Consider the following 15,055-nt stretch of genomic DNA (forward strand, 5'->3'; position numbering starts at 1 on the left):
CTTACCATGCTTAAAGCCCTGGCTTCCATCCTTGGCACCACACAGAAAAGAAAACAGTACTTATTATTATTAACTTATTATTGATCCAATATTAATACCTAATGTTTTCTCCCCTTTTTATACAGTCCTATATAGGTAGACTTGATTAAGTATCCACTGCTCCCCCCCCCCCCCCCGCCAGAACAGTATCTGCTCATTTTCCTGACATTTTACAAATGTTTACTTCTGTTGGTTAGTCCTCGAGTTCCGTGTGTGTGCAGCATAGCCATCAGTATTACACTGAATTAGCTAACGGAAGAAAATGATAAGTAATGAAAATAACCACTATTGCTTCCATTCTGTCTTGTTAGAACTAACTTAAGAGTGCTGTGTCTTTGGCTGTAGAGCAGCAGCACAGGAAGGAAGTAGACTTCCCGGCAGTCCAGCTCAGTCGCACCCGCAGGCGAGGGTTTATACTCTGTTCAGCATACAGTGTTTTCAGCAGGCGAGTGAGATATTACTGATTTATTTTATTTTTTTTTATTGTCTTTATTTACAGAAGGTTGTATTTTCCCCCAGTGAAGTGCATGCCTGTTTCTAGGCATTCTGGAAAACTGATTTAACTATAACATGAGTATCTAAAGAACAGTACAAGATGAAGGCAGGAGGAGCCGGCTCTTCCCGGCTCTGAAGCAAGGAAGGGGCTGAGCATGAGACACACAGAAGCAGAGCCGGGAATTCAGGGCCTCACAGTATAGGGTCTTTGAATAGAAGGCATTTTTATTTTTACTGTTTTTTAAAGGTATGTTAAAAGAGTTGGCATCATTGGTATCTGGATGGTCATTAAATTATTTTAAATTGGTTATTTAAGAAGACTAACATGTTTGTATTAATGTGACTCTTATTCTGGGAATTCAGAAAGAATTATAATTACTGAATATAAGTAGCTATGTTATCAGGAAAGGTAGAATGTTTTAAGTATAAGATTGTTAGGGAATGATTAAAACCCTCAGTACTGTTTGCTTATGTTTTCAGTGTGGTTTTCAGTTCAGTTTCTCTGTCTACCGAAATGCAAATGACCAAGGGAAGGATGCCTCATCAGGATAGGTCTTTGATGGCTTTTAGTTATTGCAAATACATGTACATAGCCACATCCTTTTCTTCTCAGCAAACTTCAGAACATATATGACAGCAGGCATTCCTCGGCTCACTTGGCTGCTTGTCTTATTATGTAGGGAAATACAGTAGTAGATTTTCTTGTCGTTACTCTTCAGGTCCAAGTTCAGCATGCAGAGGGAATTTCTTACTTTTCTCATTGTATTCAGACATCCTTCTGCCTCTCCCACCACTATTCAAAGATTTGTGCTAGCTACTGTCCACCTTGTATTATTTTTAAAATAGATCTAGGCCCATGTTTTCTGTTTGGGTTTTAGCTTGACTCTCAAGACTAAGAACAGTTCTGTCTGTTAACTGTAGTAGAGAAGTGAAGCAAGCAGTCATTCTTACTGTGAGTGCTTGGCAGGCTTCTTAAGTGTAGAGTCAGAGGTCATCGGGTCTGAGTGGTGAGCTATAGTCTGTCCAGAAATTCAGCTCCCGTTGTTTCTCAGAGCAGTGCTGCAGCGGTTCTCCAGATTCCGAGGCTTTCTTGAACAGTGTAGGACCAGCGAGGGGTGGGGCTCTTTCCGGTTGGCTGTTGAAAAAGCATCCTTTTACAGAGGGAACAGGTTGGATAGGCTGAGCTGAAGGCGTAGGCAAACAGATCCAAAACTGATGGAAGACAGAAAGAGTGGTTAGTATGTTTTGGGGTGTCTTGAGCTTGCTGCTTTGCTAAGTTCTTGAGCTTTAATATAAACACGTTGAAATATTAAAGCACCTTACATTCTTTGTGTAGTAGCCCGGAGACTTACTCTTTTCACAGAGTTTCTTGGTGATGAGTTGGTGGCTATCTATCTTCTGTAGTAAAGTTGGTTTTTCTTTCGTTTGTTTTTAATTCGATTTTAGCAGTGTTTCTTTCAGCCAGAGAGCTGCAGAAATGAGTCAGTTAGCCGGGTTTAGTATATTCGGGGCATTACAGTTGTGATTTTTTAAAGCCAAATTCTCTTAATGATCAAGTCAATGTGTGGCTGTGGCTGCAGCAACATTATTTCTTTTTTAATGAAGAGGTTGAACCGTTCGACTTGCTGCTCCGATCTGTTCCCTTGTAGCTATACATCAGACCAGTTGCAGAGATTTTCCATCGAATGTCCCAGGCAACTAAAGGTAACTATATAGATTTATTTCAAATAAGAATATACAGTTAAAGTGACTGCATTATAAGTAGGACCGAATGATTAAACATAAGAACAATTAAGATGTTCTTAGCAGTTTTCTTGACCTTGCAGTAGCTATCCAATATCATTTTGTCATCATCAGATTGTGGCAGTGGAAGTGCACTGCAGTAATTGATTTTGTAATAGGATCAGGTGATTTACCAGCGGCCCTGAGAACCACTTGCTTGCTCAGAGTGTGCAGTACTCTAATGGCTGTGATTGCAGCCCAGAGCTGATGTGAGGCGGCGGGCCACCCACCGTAGCAGCACTTACGTTAGAAACGGCAAGAGTACTAGGAGTTTGTCTGTTTGTTTGCCGTGCTGTCGCTTTTGCTTGAGTGTTCATGTGAAATCTTAGACATTATGATTTTCTTTTTCAATCACCAGTTTAAAAAGTTTACTGGTTTGACTGTCCCTAAATATAACAAAGCACAGCCTTCTCTCTCCACTTCTGAGCTCAGCATCAATATGCTGTGCTGGTGACCGTGAGGACGCGTGTCTAAAACAGGAGCTGTTGTATATTATCCCGCAAACCCCATCAACTCCAACTCTACTATATGATAGTACTGGGACTAGAGGACGTTACCCACCCAGAGAGTTACTAGAAAATTGTTTTGTGTCTTATTTTGGTATTTTGATTTCTCAGTCGTTTATTTAGGAAATGTGAAATGTATAATTTCTCAGAAATATCTAGAAAAACAGTGAGGGCTAGTGTAATGTCTAATGATATTACAGAGTAATAACTCGGTATCCAATATTATTTAATATCCAAAGTTTATAAAATGGCTATGTTTTAGTAATATTTGTTTTTCTCTTCCTGAACCTTTAAAGGAAATAGTTGGTTACAAATATGTGTGTACAGAGCTCGTTCTTGGTGCAGAATTCACTTGCTTTTTTCGGACTGAGAGACCCTGTGTGGAGAGCCTGGCTGCTGAGATTTTGCTTTAATGAACTTTTGCTTAGCTTTGTTGTATTAGTGGAACCCCCCTCCCTTGCAGAACCACTAACTCTGTGTTTATATTAATACAGTGTTTTGTACAGAACTACACATGCATGATAATGACTTTTCTGTCACTCCTTTGATATATTCTTGCTGTGAGCCTTCCTACATTCCACAAAGTTAAGATAATAATAATATTAAAGTTAGATTTTGCAGAATGAAGCAGAGAGTACTGCCATTGTGTATGCTCTGTGAGGAGACTCTCTTTCTGTTACGCCCAGAGGCGAGTTCTTAAACTGTTTGAAGCCTTAGTGTTTCTTCAAAGTTGAAAATTAATATTAACAGTGACACTTTGGCCAAATCCAGATACTTAAAAAGGTAATTATAGATGATGCAATATCAACATTGGAGTTTGTGGTCCTTATTGTTTGGATAAGTTTCTTCTCCTCCTCCTCCTGCCAACAACAGAAACCTCTCTGTGTACATTGGTAGTAATATGTACACAAGGATGTTATTACTATTTGAGATTTGTTCAAGGGCATGTCTAAGTTCAATATTGAAAATGTTAAATGATGTACCATCACCAAATCAATTACTGATAAATATTTCACTGTAGTAAAGCCCCCTCCCCCAGTATTGTACACTTGATTGAGCAAGTTGGGACAGAAGTATGTCCCACTGTGTGACGGCTTCTTAAAATAACGATCATGAAAGGCACAGGGTACTGTTACATCTGCAATGTGATAGGGCTTCCTTTAGGAAGAGAGATGGGAGAGAGATGCATCCTGGGAAGTCCTTGCCCCAGTGGGGTGGACTCAAAAGAGCCTGAGATAAAGCACTGAGGACCTGGATTTTGCTGACTTTGTTACAAATGCATTTGATGATCATCCCCCCCCCCCCCCCCCCCCCAGCTGAGGACCGAACCCAGGGCCTTGCGCTTGCTAGGCAAGCGCTCTACCACTGAGCTAAATCCCCAACCCCTCATTTGATGATCTTGACAGTTACATATGCACAAACATTCTAAGCTCTCTTCAAATACTGAGAAAAAAGAAATCGCTGTGTCCTGTGGGAGAGAGCAGTACCTTTAGTACTGGGGCTTGGAGCTGTAGAAGTTGGGAGTTTAATGGAAAGAATCAGTGTGTACACAGTACTGATGCCTCCTTTCCCCATTCCTGTTTGTTCCTTTTGCTGAGAGTACTGCTTTATCTTTTTGATACCTGATATTCTCTAAATAGGACATTATAGTAGCATTTAAAAGACCAGACCTAGGGTTAAATTCTGACACTGGTGATTTTTCCCTAGGCTCTGTGGTGGTGGTGGTGGTGGTGGTGGTGGTGGTGGTGGTGGTGGTGGAGGTGGTGGAGGTGGTGGAGGTGGTGGTGGAGGTGGTTTGGTTTAGTATTTCACATGATAGTAGGTTGGTTTAGTATTTCACATGGTAGTTCTCAGTGATGAGTTTGGGAAGGCACTGCTGTTCAGTGCTGTGGCGAGTGCACCTGGCAGGTAAGCTTGTGAAGGAGGCGCCTTTGCAGCTTAGGTCGGCTGGACCTAAGGTTGCTTTCCCAGAGATAGGGATGTGATGCTGACTCCCTCATTCCTCAGGAACCCTTCTTTTGGACCATGATGCTCTAAAGGACTTCTATGTCATTTCATTTGTGAGATGAGTACTCTGAATATTTTTAAGACCAGGAGACTGAGGCTTACAAAGGTCTCATTCCTAGAATCAGTTAACTAGGAAATGAATAACTGAGGTTGAAGCACTACTTTAAAATACTTTCTTTGCCAACAATGTGGTAGACACTATATTTCTTATTTAAAAGGATTTTTTTAGTTGAGCCATAACTGCAGAGACGGAAGCAAATGTCTGAAGACATCATGCACCCACCAGCTATTTCTTATACAAGTCATTTTCAGGGGGGGGTTAGATCCTCTTACAGGACAGAAAAAGGAAGTCCATGTTAATATATGAAGGATCAGTGACAAAACAACGGGAGTAGAAGGGACATTTTATCCTTCTATAAAATGGTTCTATAGTGCGAATCGGTGTGTGCATTCGTCACTGAGGGATGAAACTGGCACAGCGGTAAAGTCCACCATGTTCTTAAGTAATGTAAATACATCTATTTCAGGGTTTCCTTTGCTGTGACAAAACACCATGACCAAAAGCAACTTGGGGAAGAAAGGGGTTATTTCAGCTCACAGTTTCACTGTCCATCACTGAGGGAAGTCAGAACAGGATCTCAAAGTAATAACAGAGAAGCAGGAGCTGATGCAGAGGCCATGGAAAAGTGTTACTCACTGGCTGACTTTCCATGGCTTTCTTAAACCATCTAGCCCATCTTGGGGTGGTATCACCAGCAAGTTAAGAAAATGCCCTACGACTTGTCTACAAATAAATCCTGTGGAAGCGAAGATCCCTCCTCAGATGACTGACTATAGCTTATGTCAAGCTGACATGGAAATAGCCAACACCCCATCAGAAGAAGAAGGTTTTTCTCTAAGAGGGTATTATCAATATATAATTATCAATATATATCAGTATATATTATCAATATATAATGGCATTAAGAATAAAACTGAAGGGCCAGAGAGGCACTTGCCGCCTGATTACCTGAGTTCACTTTCCACAACCCACATAGTAAGATAAAAGTGACTCTTGAAATTGTCTTTTGTCCTCCACACATGCACATGACATGCGTGTGTGCACACACACACACAATCACAGGCTAAATGAACAGTCTAAAACAAACAATTCTCTGTTAAAGGACAACTATGGCTTCAGCTACTAGGCTTTCCATGTTAATTCCCTAGTAAGGCTTTGGGTACAGGTAGAGACACGGAATGTTTCTTCCATGTTGATTTTTACAGGAATGAGGAATGATCAAAAAGACCACCATATCCTATCTTTATTAATTTCAACAATTTTATGACAAGCAGAAATGTACCCCAAATCGTAAGACCTGGAACTGACATTAGGCGGCCTTGCTTACCTGCTGTGTTATTGGAATGGTTACTGGTTGTTGGTAGTATACAATTCAAGACTGTAGAACCTGCTCAATGCCACATACCTATTTTCAGAACCCAACTTTGCAGAATTTCCCTCTTTTTCAGAGAAAGACATTGTTTATTATTTGTGTGACTGTGGAACATGTGTTGTCTTAGCATGGATGGATATGCAAGACATGGAAATGCAAGATGTGGATCTGCATGGGTAAACATGCGGAGGGTATTAAGTATGTTTCTCAATCTATTCTATTCTTACATTTTGAGACAAGTCTGTCTTTCTTTCCCTCCTTCCTTCTTTTCTTATTTTGATCTTCTTTTGAGTATTAGGTAGTTCTGGATGTCCTGAAACTCAATATCTGTAGATCAGGATAGCCTTAAACCCATAGAGATCTGCCCACCTCTGCCTCCCAGGTATTGGAATTAAAGGTATACAACCACCATTCCTCGCTTAAGCCAGTATTTCTTACTGCGCCTGGATCGTACATTTGGCCAGTAAACCCTCAGGGATCCTCCTATACCAATCTTTCCAGTCTTAGAATTACAGATACAAACCACCAAGCCTTACTTTACCTGGGTGCTAGGAATCAAAACCCAGGTCCTCATACTCATGAAGGAGGCACTTTATCCCCTGAGTTGGTCATCTTTGCAGTAACATGTATAACAGAATTGCCTGGGTTACAGCTTTCAAGGATGTCAGAGCTATCCATTGCTTTACTTACTTATTTATTCATCAGTGTTTAAGACCATGGGATGAAGACCATGTACCTTGAGTTGAAGTTTTATTCCTGTTGTATTCCTCAGTCATGTTCAGTCAACCTCAAATAATGTCCATTTCAGCTGCAGTATAAGAAACACTAAGAGATAGTTACAATAAAATATTAAAAACATTTAAAATATTAGAAATACAGGTTGTAATTATAGAGCTAGGATCTGTGGTCCTTAAAACAAATTAAATTTAAATTCTGGTGTATGCTGTCTCTTTTCAAAAACAAAATCTGGGGCTGGAGAGATGGTTAGCAGTTAAGACCACTGACTGCTCTTCCAAAGGTTCTGAATTCCCAGCAACCACATGGTGGCCCACAACCATCTGCAATGAGATCCAATACTCTGTTCTGGTGTGTCTGAAGAGAATGACAGTGTATTCACATGTAGATGTATACATATGTATATGTATATAATATATACACATATATGTATATTATATAATAAATTATTTTATTATAAATTATATTATTTATGAGAATATAAATTTATATAATAAATTCTAAAAAACAAAACCTGAGTCAGTTTCATTGACTTTATAAACATCCCATATGATAAGGCCATCCATTTAAATGATGTATTCCCTTGGAGTCATCTTTTTTGGTCTTTAGCAGAACAAAATGAAATTATTTTCATGAAAATTCCAAATTACCAAGGAGAAGTTATGTGTGCCATCTCTGGTTATAGGCAGTTCTTTAAGCTGAACAATAATAAAGTTGACAAAGCTGAATAATAAAGTTGACTTCAGCATTTAAATCTATTGATAACATATACTTACCTCTTCATTAAAATTTAAGTCATTAAGTTCTGTACTACAGAAGTACCCTTTGTGTTACTGGGAACTGTAAAATCACTTAAATAAGAAATAAGAGAGAAGCATGCAGCACTCCAGAGCGCGGGAGGGGCATCATACCCACGCACCAACCATTCCCAGCCACCCTCCTGCCCCAGATCACACCCTCCCTGTCCACTCTACAGCTTTCCCTTGAAACTGTCGTCATTCCTACCATTTTCTGCCAGTTTAAGCTCTCTGCTCTAACACTTTGAATTAGCTTCTGGCTCAGGGGTTGAGGTCAATAAATATTCCCAAACTCCATTTTTCTTTTTTTATTGCCTAAATTTATATGATTTATTTTCCCAAAGCCTCACTATAAGTCATGTTTAAAAAAGTATCCATCCATCCATCTAGGTTTTTTTGTTGGTGGTTGTGGGTCTTATTTTGTTTTGTTTCTTGAGATTTCACAGTGTGACCCTGTATAATCCTGGAACTGCTATACAGACCATCTGGCTGTGAACTCAGAGGTCCACCTGTGCTTTCTTCCAAGTGCTGGAATGAATGACCTGTGACACCACATCTGGCCTCTGCAAAAGTTTAATATTGAACAAGCAAACATATATTCATATCTTTCTTACAGAAAAATAGATATGTATCAGTAATTGAAAGCAATTTCCACTCTGGATAAAAATACTAATAAAGAATTGAGACAACAATCTGCACAGAATAAAATGTTCATAAGCAGCTAGAGCTCACCCACTAAGCTACCTCTTAACCGAGATGACTGGTGCTTTCGGGACTGGGTACTTGCCAACATGGGGGATGTGCCAGTATCAAAACTTAGGTTTTTGCTGCTTTGTTGGTTTTTTAATTCTTTCTCCTTATCATTTCCAGACTAATGACATCAGTTCTTTTGAGTATCTTCCCCACTCCAGAAATTAGACCCACTAACCATTCCCCGTCTGCTCAAAAGCGCCAACTCCTTAACCTATATGCACAAGTCTCTGACGTTGATTCTTAAATGCCAAGACAGAACCAAGGTAAATGGTGAAGTCTCACAAAGAGGAAGGAATTTGCACCAATTCAACTGTTCAATTTTTCTTAATTTGATTCTCTTTTCAGTTTATTTCTAATGAAACACTAGAAATGAAAATAAAAAATTTTAAAAAAGCAAAAATCAATAATGAGGAAAAGCTGTACTGTCCTGACTCTCCATCTCTGAGTAACTAAGGACTATCAAGCTGCTCCTGAAGTTAACCCAGACAGAAGGCACATGTTAAAGGTGCCTCTTTGGGTGGCTTAGCGTACACAGAAGCACCAACTGCAGATCTAGAGGATGCCACTTACTAGACTGTTCTTAACCCATGGAAGCCAATTCCCAGTTACTCTTGCCAAGTCATGTATGATATTGTAACATCTAGAGTAACCATCTGAATTGAACACAAAACACACAGACACACACCTCAGAACTACCAACCAGTAACTAATAATGTCTGAAGCTGGAAGTGAAGGCATGGCTCTGACTCAGCCCACTACTACAACCCGTGGCTCCCTCTCCTCAAGCACAGTTTCTACACCTACTGCCCAATTCATGAATTCAGCTCTGCAACACTTCGCTCCTTCTCTCCATGTACTCATCCCTGCAAAGCTGCTTTTGGCTTCCCTGCCCTGCATGCCCTCCCAGGCTATCCCACTCTGCCCTCGCCATATCAGCTGCCACCAGCACTGCTGGTTCTTAAAACTCAATGAGATTAAACCATCCCATGGGAGCAAAGGCACTGCTTCCAGCGCAGGTTCCTAGAACTTGGAGCAAAAATAAAATCACTGGTTCCTTCTGCACTTCTCTCTTCTGAGATGGCTCTCACACTACCCACTCCAAAGCCATTAAAGGACGCCTAAGAACCTCAAGCAGCATCAATGCCACACCTGTGCTCAGCTTTCTAGAAGGGCCCAGCAGTTTCTCCAGGGCAATTTTTGCCTTTTCTGTTTTAGTATTTCCAGTGGTTTGTACCGGAATTTAACTGTGACCCAGCTTATATTATATGAGTGACAAGAATGGTGTATGAATTGTCCTCATAGCAGACATCTAACAATAAATGGTTGTATAAAATGAAAACTATTTGCTTATTCTATCTCAACATCATTAACAGTCTAGAGCATGATTTTACAAAACCGATTCTGTATTAAAAAAACAATGCTGAAGAAAAGGAAAACTTGCACACAACACGCAGAACAAGTTAAGAATGACAGAATGCTCTCAGTACCAATGTTTCCCAAAAGTCTCATGCAAAACAGCTGGCTCAGCAATTAAGAGCAATACTACTCCAGCAGAGGACGTAAGTTCAGTGTCCGGCGCTGAGGTACATGAGGCAGCTCAGAGTGCTCCAACATTCTTCTTGGGCCCCTGTAGGCACTGCACATTATGTAGCATATACTGACTCATACACATAAGTATTTTTTACAAAATAAAGATTCCTGTATTCCATTACACATCTTTTGCCAGTGGTTACTAATATAATGCGTATGTGTGTACATAGGTGTGCATGTGTATGTAGACACAACTATGACTGTGTGCATGTACATCTGAAGGCCAGAGAACAACCTGAGCACAGCCTGTTACACAGGGTCTTTTACTGGGCCCGAGGTTTGCCAACTAGACCTGACTAGCTGGTCAGCAAACACCAGGAATCCCATCTCCCTCCCCAGTGCTGGGAGTTGCAACAGGCCTGTGTGCGGGTACCAGGCATCAACGTCAGGTACACATGCTTGCACACCGAGCACATGATAGACTGAACGGTCTCTGTAGCCCTAGTTTTTACTTTCCCTCCATTCTGAGTGATGCATGTGATCCCCGAAGCACCACTCCAAAGGAGGACATGCGGTATGGGTATGATATGCTTACAAGACAAATAACCATGTGACTACCGAATAAGAGGGTCAGCACGCAACCTCATTCCTGTCGCTGTGATAAAATGCCCTTAAGGAAAGCAACCTTTGTTAAGAGGATGGGCTGATTTTGGCTCACAGTTGATGATGGTCTGTCATGAGGGGGTGTCCTAGTGGTCAGGCTGCCCAGTAGTGCTTCCCCTTCCTGTTTCCCTCCCTATCCAGTTCAGGACCCAGCCTGTAAAGTAGTGCTACTTCCCAATTCTAGGGTGGGCCTTTCCAGCCTAAGTTCTCAGTTAACCTAATCAAGGAGACAGGTACAGGCAAGCCAAAAGCTGTTTCCCTGGGTGATTGTAGGTCCTGTTAACTTGGCAGTATCAACACTTTCCTAATGCTAGTGGAGTCTAATTTTCCAAGAGACCTCATGATTACAGCATAGTATTATGTACATATACTGGTGCGTCTTTGTGTGCACGCACATGTAGAGGTCAGAGGTCAGAGGTCAGCCTCTGACGTTCTTCCTCAGGCACTGTCTACCTTGTTCTGTTTTTGTGACAAGTGCGCTCCAGGGACCTTCCTTCTGTCTCCTTCTGGGAGACACTTAAATTTCCAAATAGATTATGAGATTATAGATTATGAGATTAGAAGCACCAGTCGGGTCTTCATTTCTACACGGTATCTGGGCATTGAGTGCAGGTCCTCCTGTGTGGCAAGCACTTTACTGGTTGAACCATCTCTCCAGTCCACTTATTTAATTCTTAATAAGTTAGAAAAATCTCCTGTTTATTTTCAAGCACAAGTAGAAATGATTTTCTGACACCTTAGTTTGAATTCCTATAGGCTCTCAGAGTAGGTTCGCCTTCCTCACTGGTTGAATAGTGGATAAGGAGGTGTATAAAAACTGACTTGAAGATGAACGTGAATATTGTGCCAGGTAGTTTTTAGTAGATCATGAAGATAGACATCACACGTTTTACAGTCGATGTGCTTTATCAGTTTCTGTATCTCATTCTTACCATTGTTACCCAGCTCACCCAGCTCTTGCCTGCCAGCTGAGGGAAGTTGAAATGGGCTTTCAGAAGAGCTGAGCAAGCAGTTTATTATAGTAGATGTCACTCCAGACAGATAGGAGAGGGCTGGCCCACAGCTCTCAGGCTATGACCCTCCCCACCCTCCACCCCCTTGAGCCGTGGCTTTATAAGGCCGTGCTTTTAGCTTCTCCCAGTGTATGCGCTCATTGCTGACTTGCTTGTGACCTGGTGTCCTGATGATAGGATCACATGACCGTTTGTCAGCTCTGATCTTCTGATGCCACAGAGCTAAGATTGAACAGTGCAGCTTTACCTCCTGACCCCTTCCTCCACTGCTGACTATGATGACTTCTCCTCACCTTGTGACAACTTGGAATAAAAGTAACTCAAATAACATTGGCCAGACGAAGCTGCGGGCAAGTCCTTATCAGATCGACAGATCTTATCATTGGTTGCACTTAACTGTCATCTTTTCTCTGAAGTGGTGACTAGGTGATGCTATTCCTGGGCAGCCTAGCTCAAATAAACTTGACTTTTCTCTGAAGCAATATAAATTCTACCAAAGACACAAAGAATTCTTACAAAGCTCCAGGGTAAAATTCCAAGGGACAGTGAAGCTTCAACAGACATGTGAATTGAAGAAAATGATCAAGAACTAGAGCGTCCAATCCCTGTTCTAGTGTGCATCTCATTTGCCCTCCAAAAAGAGACAGAAGAATGGGGAAGAGTCTACTGTAAACCGTAGAAGTATACTTGTTATTACATATGAAAGCTCAAGAGAATGTCGGGCAGGATATATACAGATAAACGCACTCTTAGACCCAGCACACAGTAGCTGCAGAACAATCAGCCTAAAGGAAATATTTAAAATACAACTGGAGAGCAGAAGTAATTTACCTAAAAGAATTGGTATCCTACTGCACTGTGGTGGAAGGCTGAGGATGGTAACTTTAGTTTGCTGAGGAAAGGGCGGCAAAATGAAGACCCTCTAAGGAGGCATGGAGGCTGCTGTGTAATGATTCTGTCTGTGTTTGCTTTCCCCCTCATGTGACTGCTGCCTATTATACCAGCGGCCTCATGCTGGGAGACCTAAGCCAAGGGATGGCAGCACCTGCAGATGACAGTGTCTTTGGAAAGCACTGCTCTTTACAGTATGTATGGCCCAGTCTAGCTTTGCAGCATTTGATGTTCAGTTACAAAGGTTCTGTGTAGGATTTGTGTCTTAGCAGAAAAAAGCAAGGGGAAGCAGTGGGAGGCAGGCACGACAGAACCAACCCCCACGGTACACGGTTACTTACAGTGTTCTTTCCTTTTGCCTCCAATGCTGCTTCCTGGTAGATCTCTGTCCCCTGTAATAGGGGTCTGTAAAATCGCAGATGTCTGTACTGATAGACCACCGGTATCTGGAGCCAAGTAAAGGCAGAGCTACTGTGCGCTAAGACCACACCAGAAGGCTCCCTGATTTTGAACTTTATACTTTCATAGGAGAAATCTCTTGCAACTTTTTGATCAAAGGCAAACTTTGATCAAAGGATGACGGAGTTTCCCATAGCCATTATTGATTATCCTAATTTACAAAACTGAAATCTGAAATGCCCCAGAATCCAAAATTGTTGGCTGTCATGTTGGTATCCAGAAAGTTTCTGGTTTTGGAACAGTTGGACTTCTTGAGATTTTGGAGTAAGGGATATGCAACATACAGCATAATAAATACTGTGTGCCAAAATATCCCTCAACAATGTATAGATACAATCTCTTATTTAATCTTTAATATTCCTATGAGACACAGTACAATCATTTGAAATCCTCTGCAGATTAGACAGTTGAGATTTAAAGACATTGGATAAAGTGTCCAGTTTGGAGGTAGCTGCTGGCACAGCTTGTGTTTGTAGCTACTAACTAGATCCAGGCCTCTTGTCCACCAAGATTATAGCCTGGGTGTTATGTAGCTGTATATCCATTGCTTTGATATCATCCAGCAAGGTTTATATTTTTACTGCCCTTTGTTCTTGTTTATTTTTGCTTTCAACATAAAACAGCTCTGCTGGAGGTGGAAAGGCCTGTCTTTGGCCACAGTATTGTATAACTTCCAGTCTTGGGAGTGGAACTCAGAAGGGCAAGTATGTTGCAGCAGGTGGTGGTCTGCGCTTAAAAATGTTTGCCTGTCTTTTTCACTTGTGGTGCAGCATGTGCGTCAGAGGTTTACTGTAACAGGAACATCACACTGTACCTGGCATAAAGTAAGGTTCAGTTGGAGATAATAATTGTTATATTTTTAGTTCTGTGGGCCATTAGATGGCAGCAAGATAAGGAAGTTGGATATGTTCTTTGTGTTAGAATTCAGAATTTTATTTAAATTATTTTGCTTTAAAAGTAAGTTCAGATGTCAAAGTACTTGTAACTACATGTAGATACAGTTCTTGTTTACATTTGTCTGCAGCTTTAAAAGCACTTTGTAGCAAGTGTGTGTTAGTTACTGTTCTGTTGCTGTGATAAAACACCATGATCAAGGCAGCTTACAGAAGAAAAGGGTGTATTTGGACTTCTGTTCTACCAGGTAGGAGTATGTGGCAGCAGCAACAGCTGAGAGCTCACATCTGAAACCAGAAGTGGGAAGCAGAGAGAGAAAGTGGGAATGCCTGAGCCTTTGAACTCTGCAAGGCCAGCCACAGTGACTTCAGCAAGCCACTGCTCCCAAGCCTCCTAAAACAGGGTCACCGACTGGAAACCAAGTATTCACATGGCAAAGACTAGAAGGGAGCACCTGACTCACCCCTACAGACGGCAGTAAGAATACATGCATGAGTTTCGGGTATGCATAGGAGGGGCTGCTTCAAATTACCACGTTTCCTTAGTCCTGATGCATGAGAGGCCTAAGGAGGAGACACCATGACCAGGGCAACTCTTATAAGGACAACATTTAATTGGGGCTGGCTTACAGGTTCAGAGGTTCAGTCTGCTATCATCAGGGTAGGAGCATGGCAGCATCTAGGTAGGCATGGCGCAGGCAGAGGTGAGAGTTCTACATTTTCTGAAGGCTGCTAGTGGAAGACTTTGAGATCTGCATGCCTGTCTCCTAAGCACTGGAATTAAAGGTGTGGTCCACCAAGCTTGGATTTAAATTTTTCCCCACCTAGAACTTGCTCGGTTCTACTCTGGCCTTGAACTCAGATCTGCTTGTCCTTGCCTCCTGGGACCAAACTTAGCTGGGTGGAGTCTTGGTCCAAGGTCACTACTCCCTTAATTCAATTTAGTCTCCTTGAACACAGGATTCAGCTCCATTTCACTTCCTGGTGCCCCTTTAATACTCAAACTAGATATTTTGTATTTTTCCTTTCTCAGCTTGCTACATTTGTTCAAATGCTCTT

The 15,055-nt window shown here is 41.5% G+C and overlaps 1 protein-coding gene across 17 annotated transcripts in view; it reads left to right on the plus strand.

Annotated features, from left to right (window-relative positions):
- The window catches only part of Fbxw7 (F-box and WD repeat domain containing 7), a 161,571-nt gene that overhangs the window by 59,616 nt on the left and 86,900 nt on the right, over window positions 1–15,055 (plus strand). For 2 of the 17 annotated variants that reach the window (XM_087613419.1, XM_087613420.1), the window contains exon 1: window positions 541–2,238. In XM_087613419.1, the coding sequence (XP_087469545.1) occupies window positions 2,083–2,238 (156 nt within the window). In that variant the 5' untranslated portion in view covers window positions 541–2,082. 17 annotated transcript variants of the gene reach the window in all.

The sequence above is a fragment of the Rattus norvegicus genome, chromosome 2 (assembly GCF_021556685.1).
Source record: "Rattus norvegicus strain SHRSP/BbbUtx chromosome 2, alternate assembly SHRSP_T2T, whole genome shotgun sequence".
NCBI classification, from domain to species: Eukaryota; Metazoa; Chordata; class Mammalia; order Rodentia; family Muridae; genus Rattus; species Rattus norvegicus.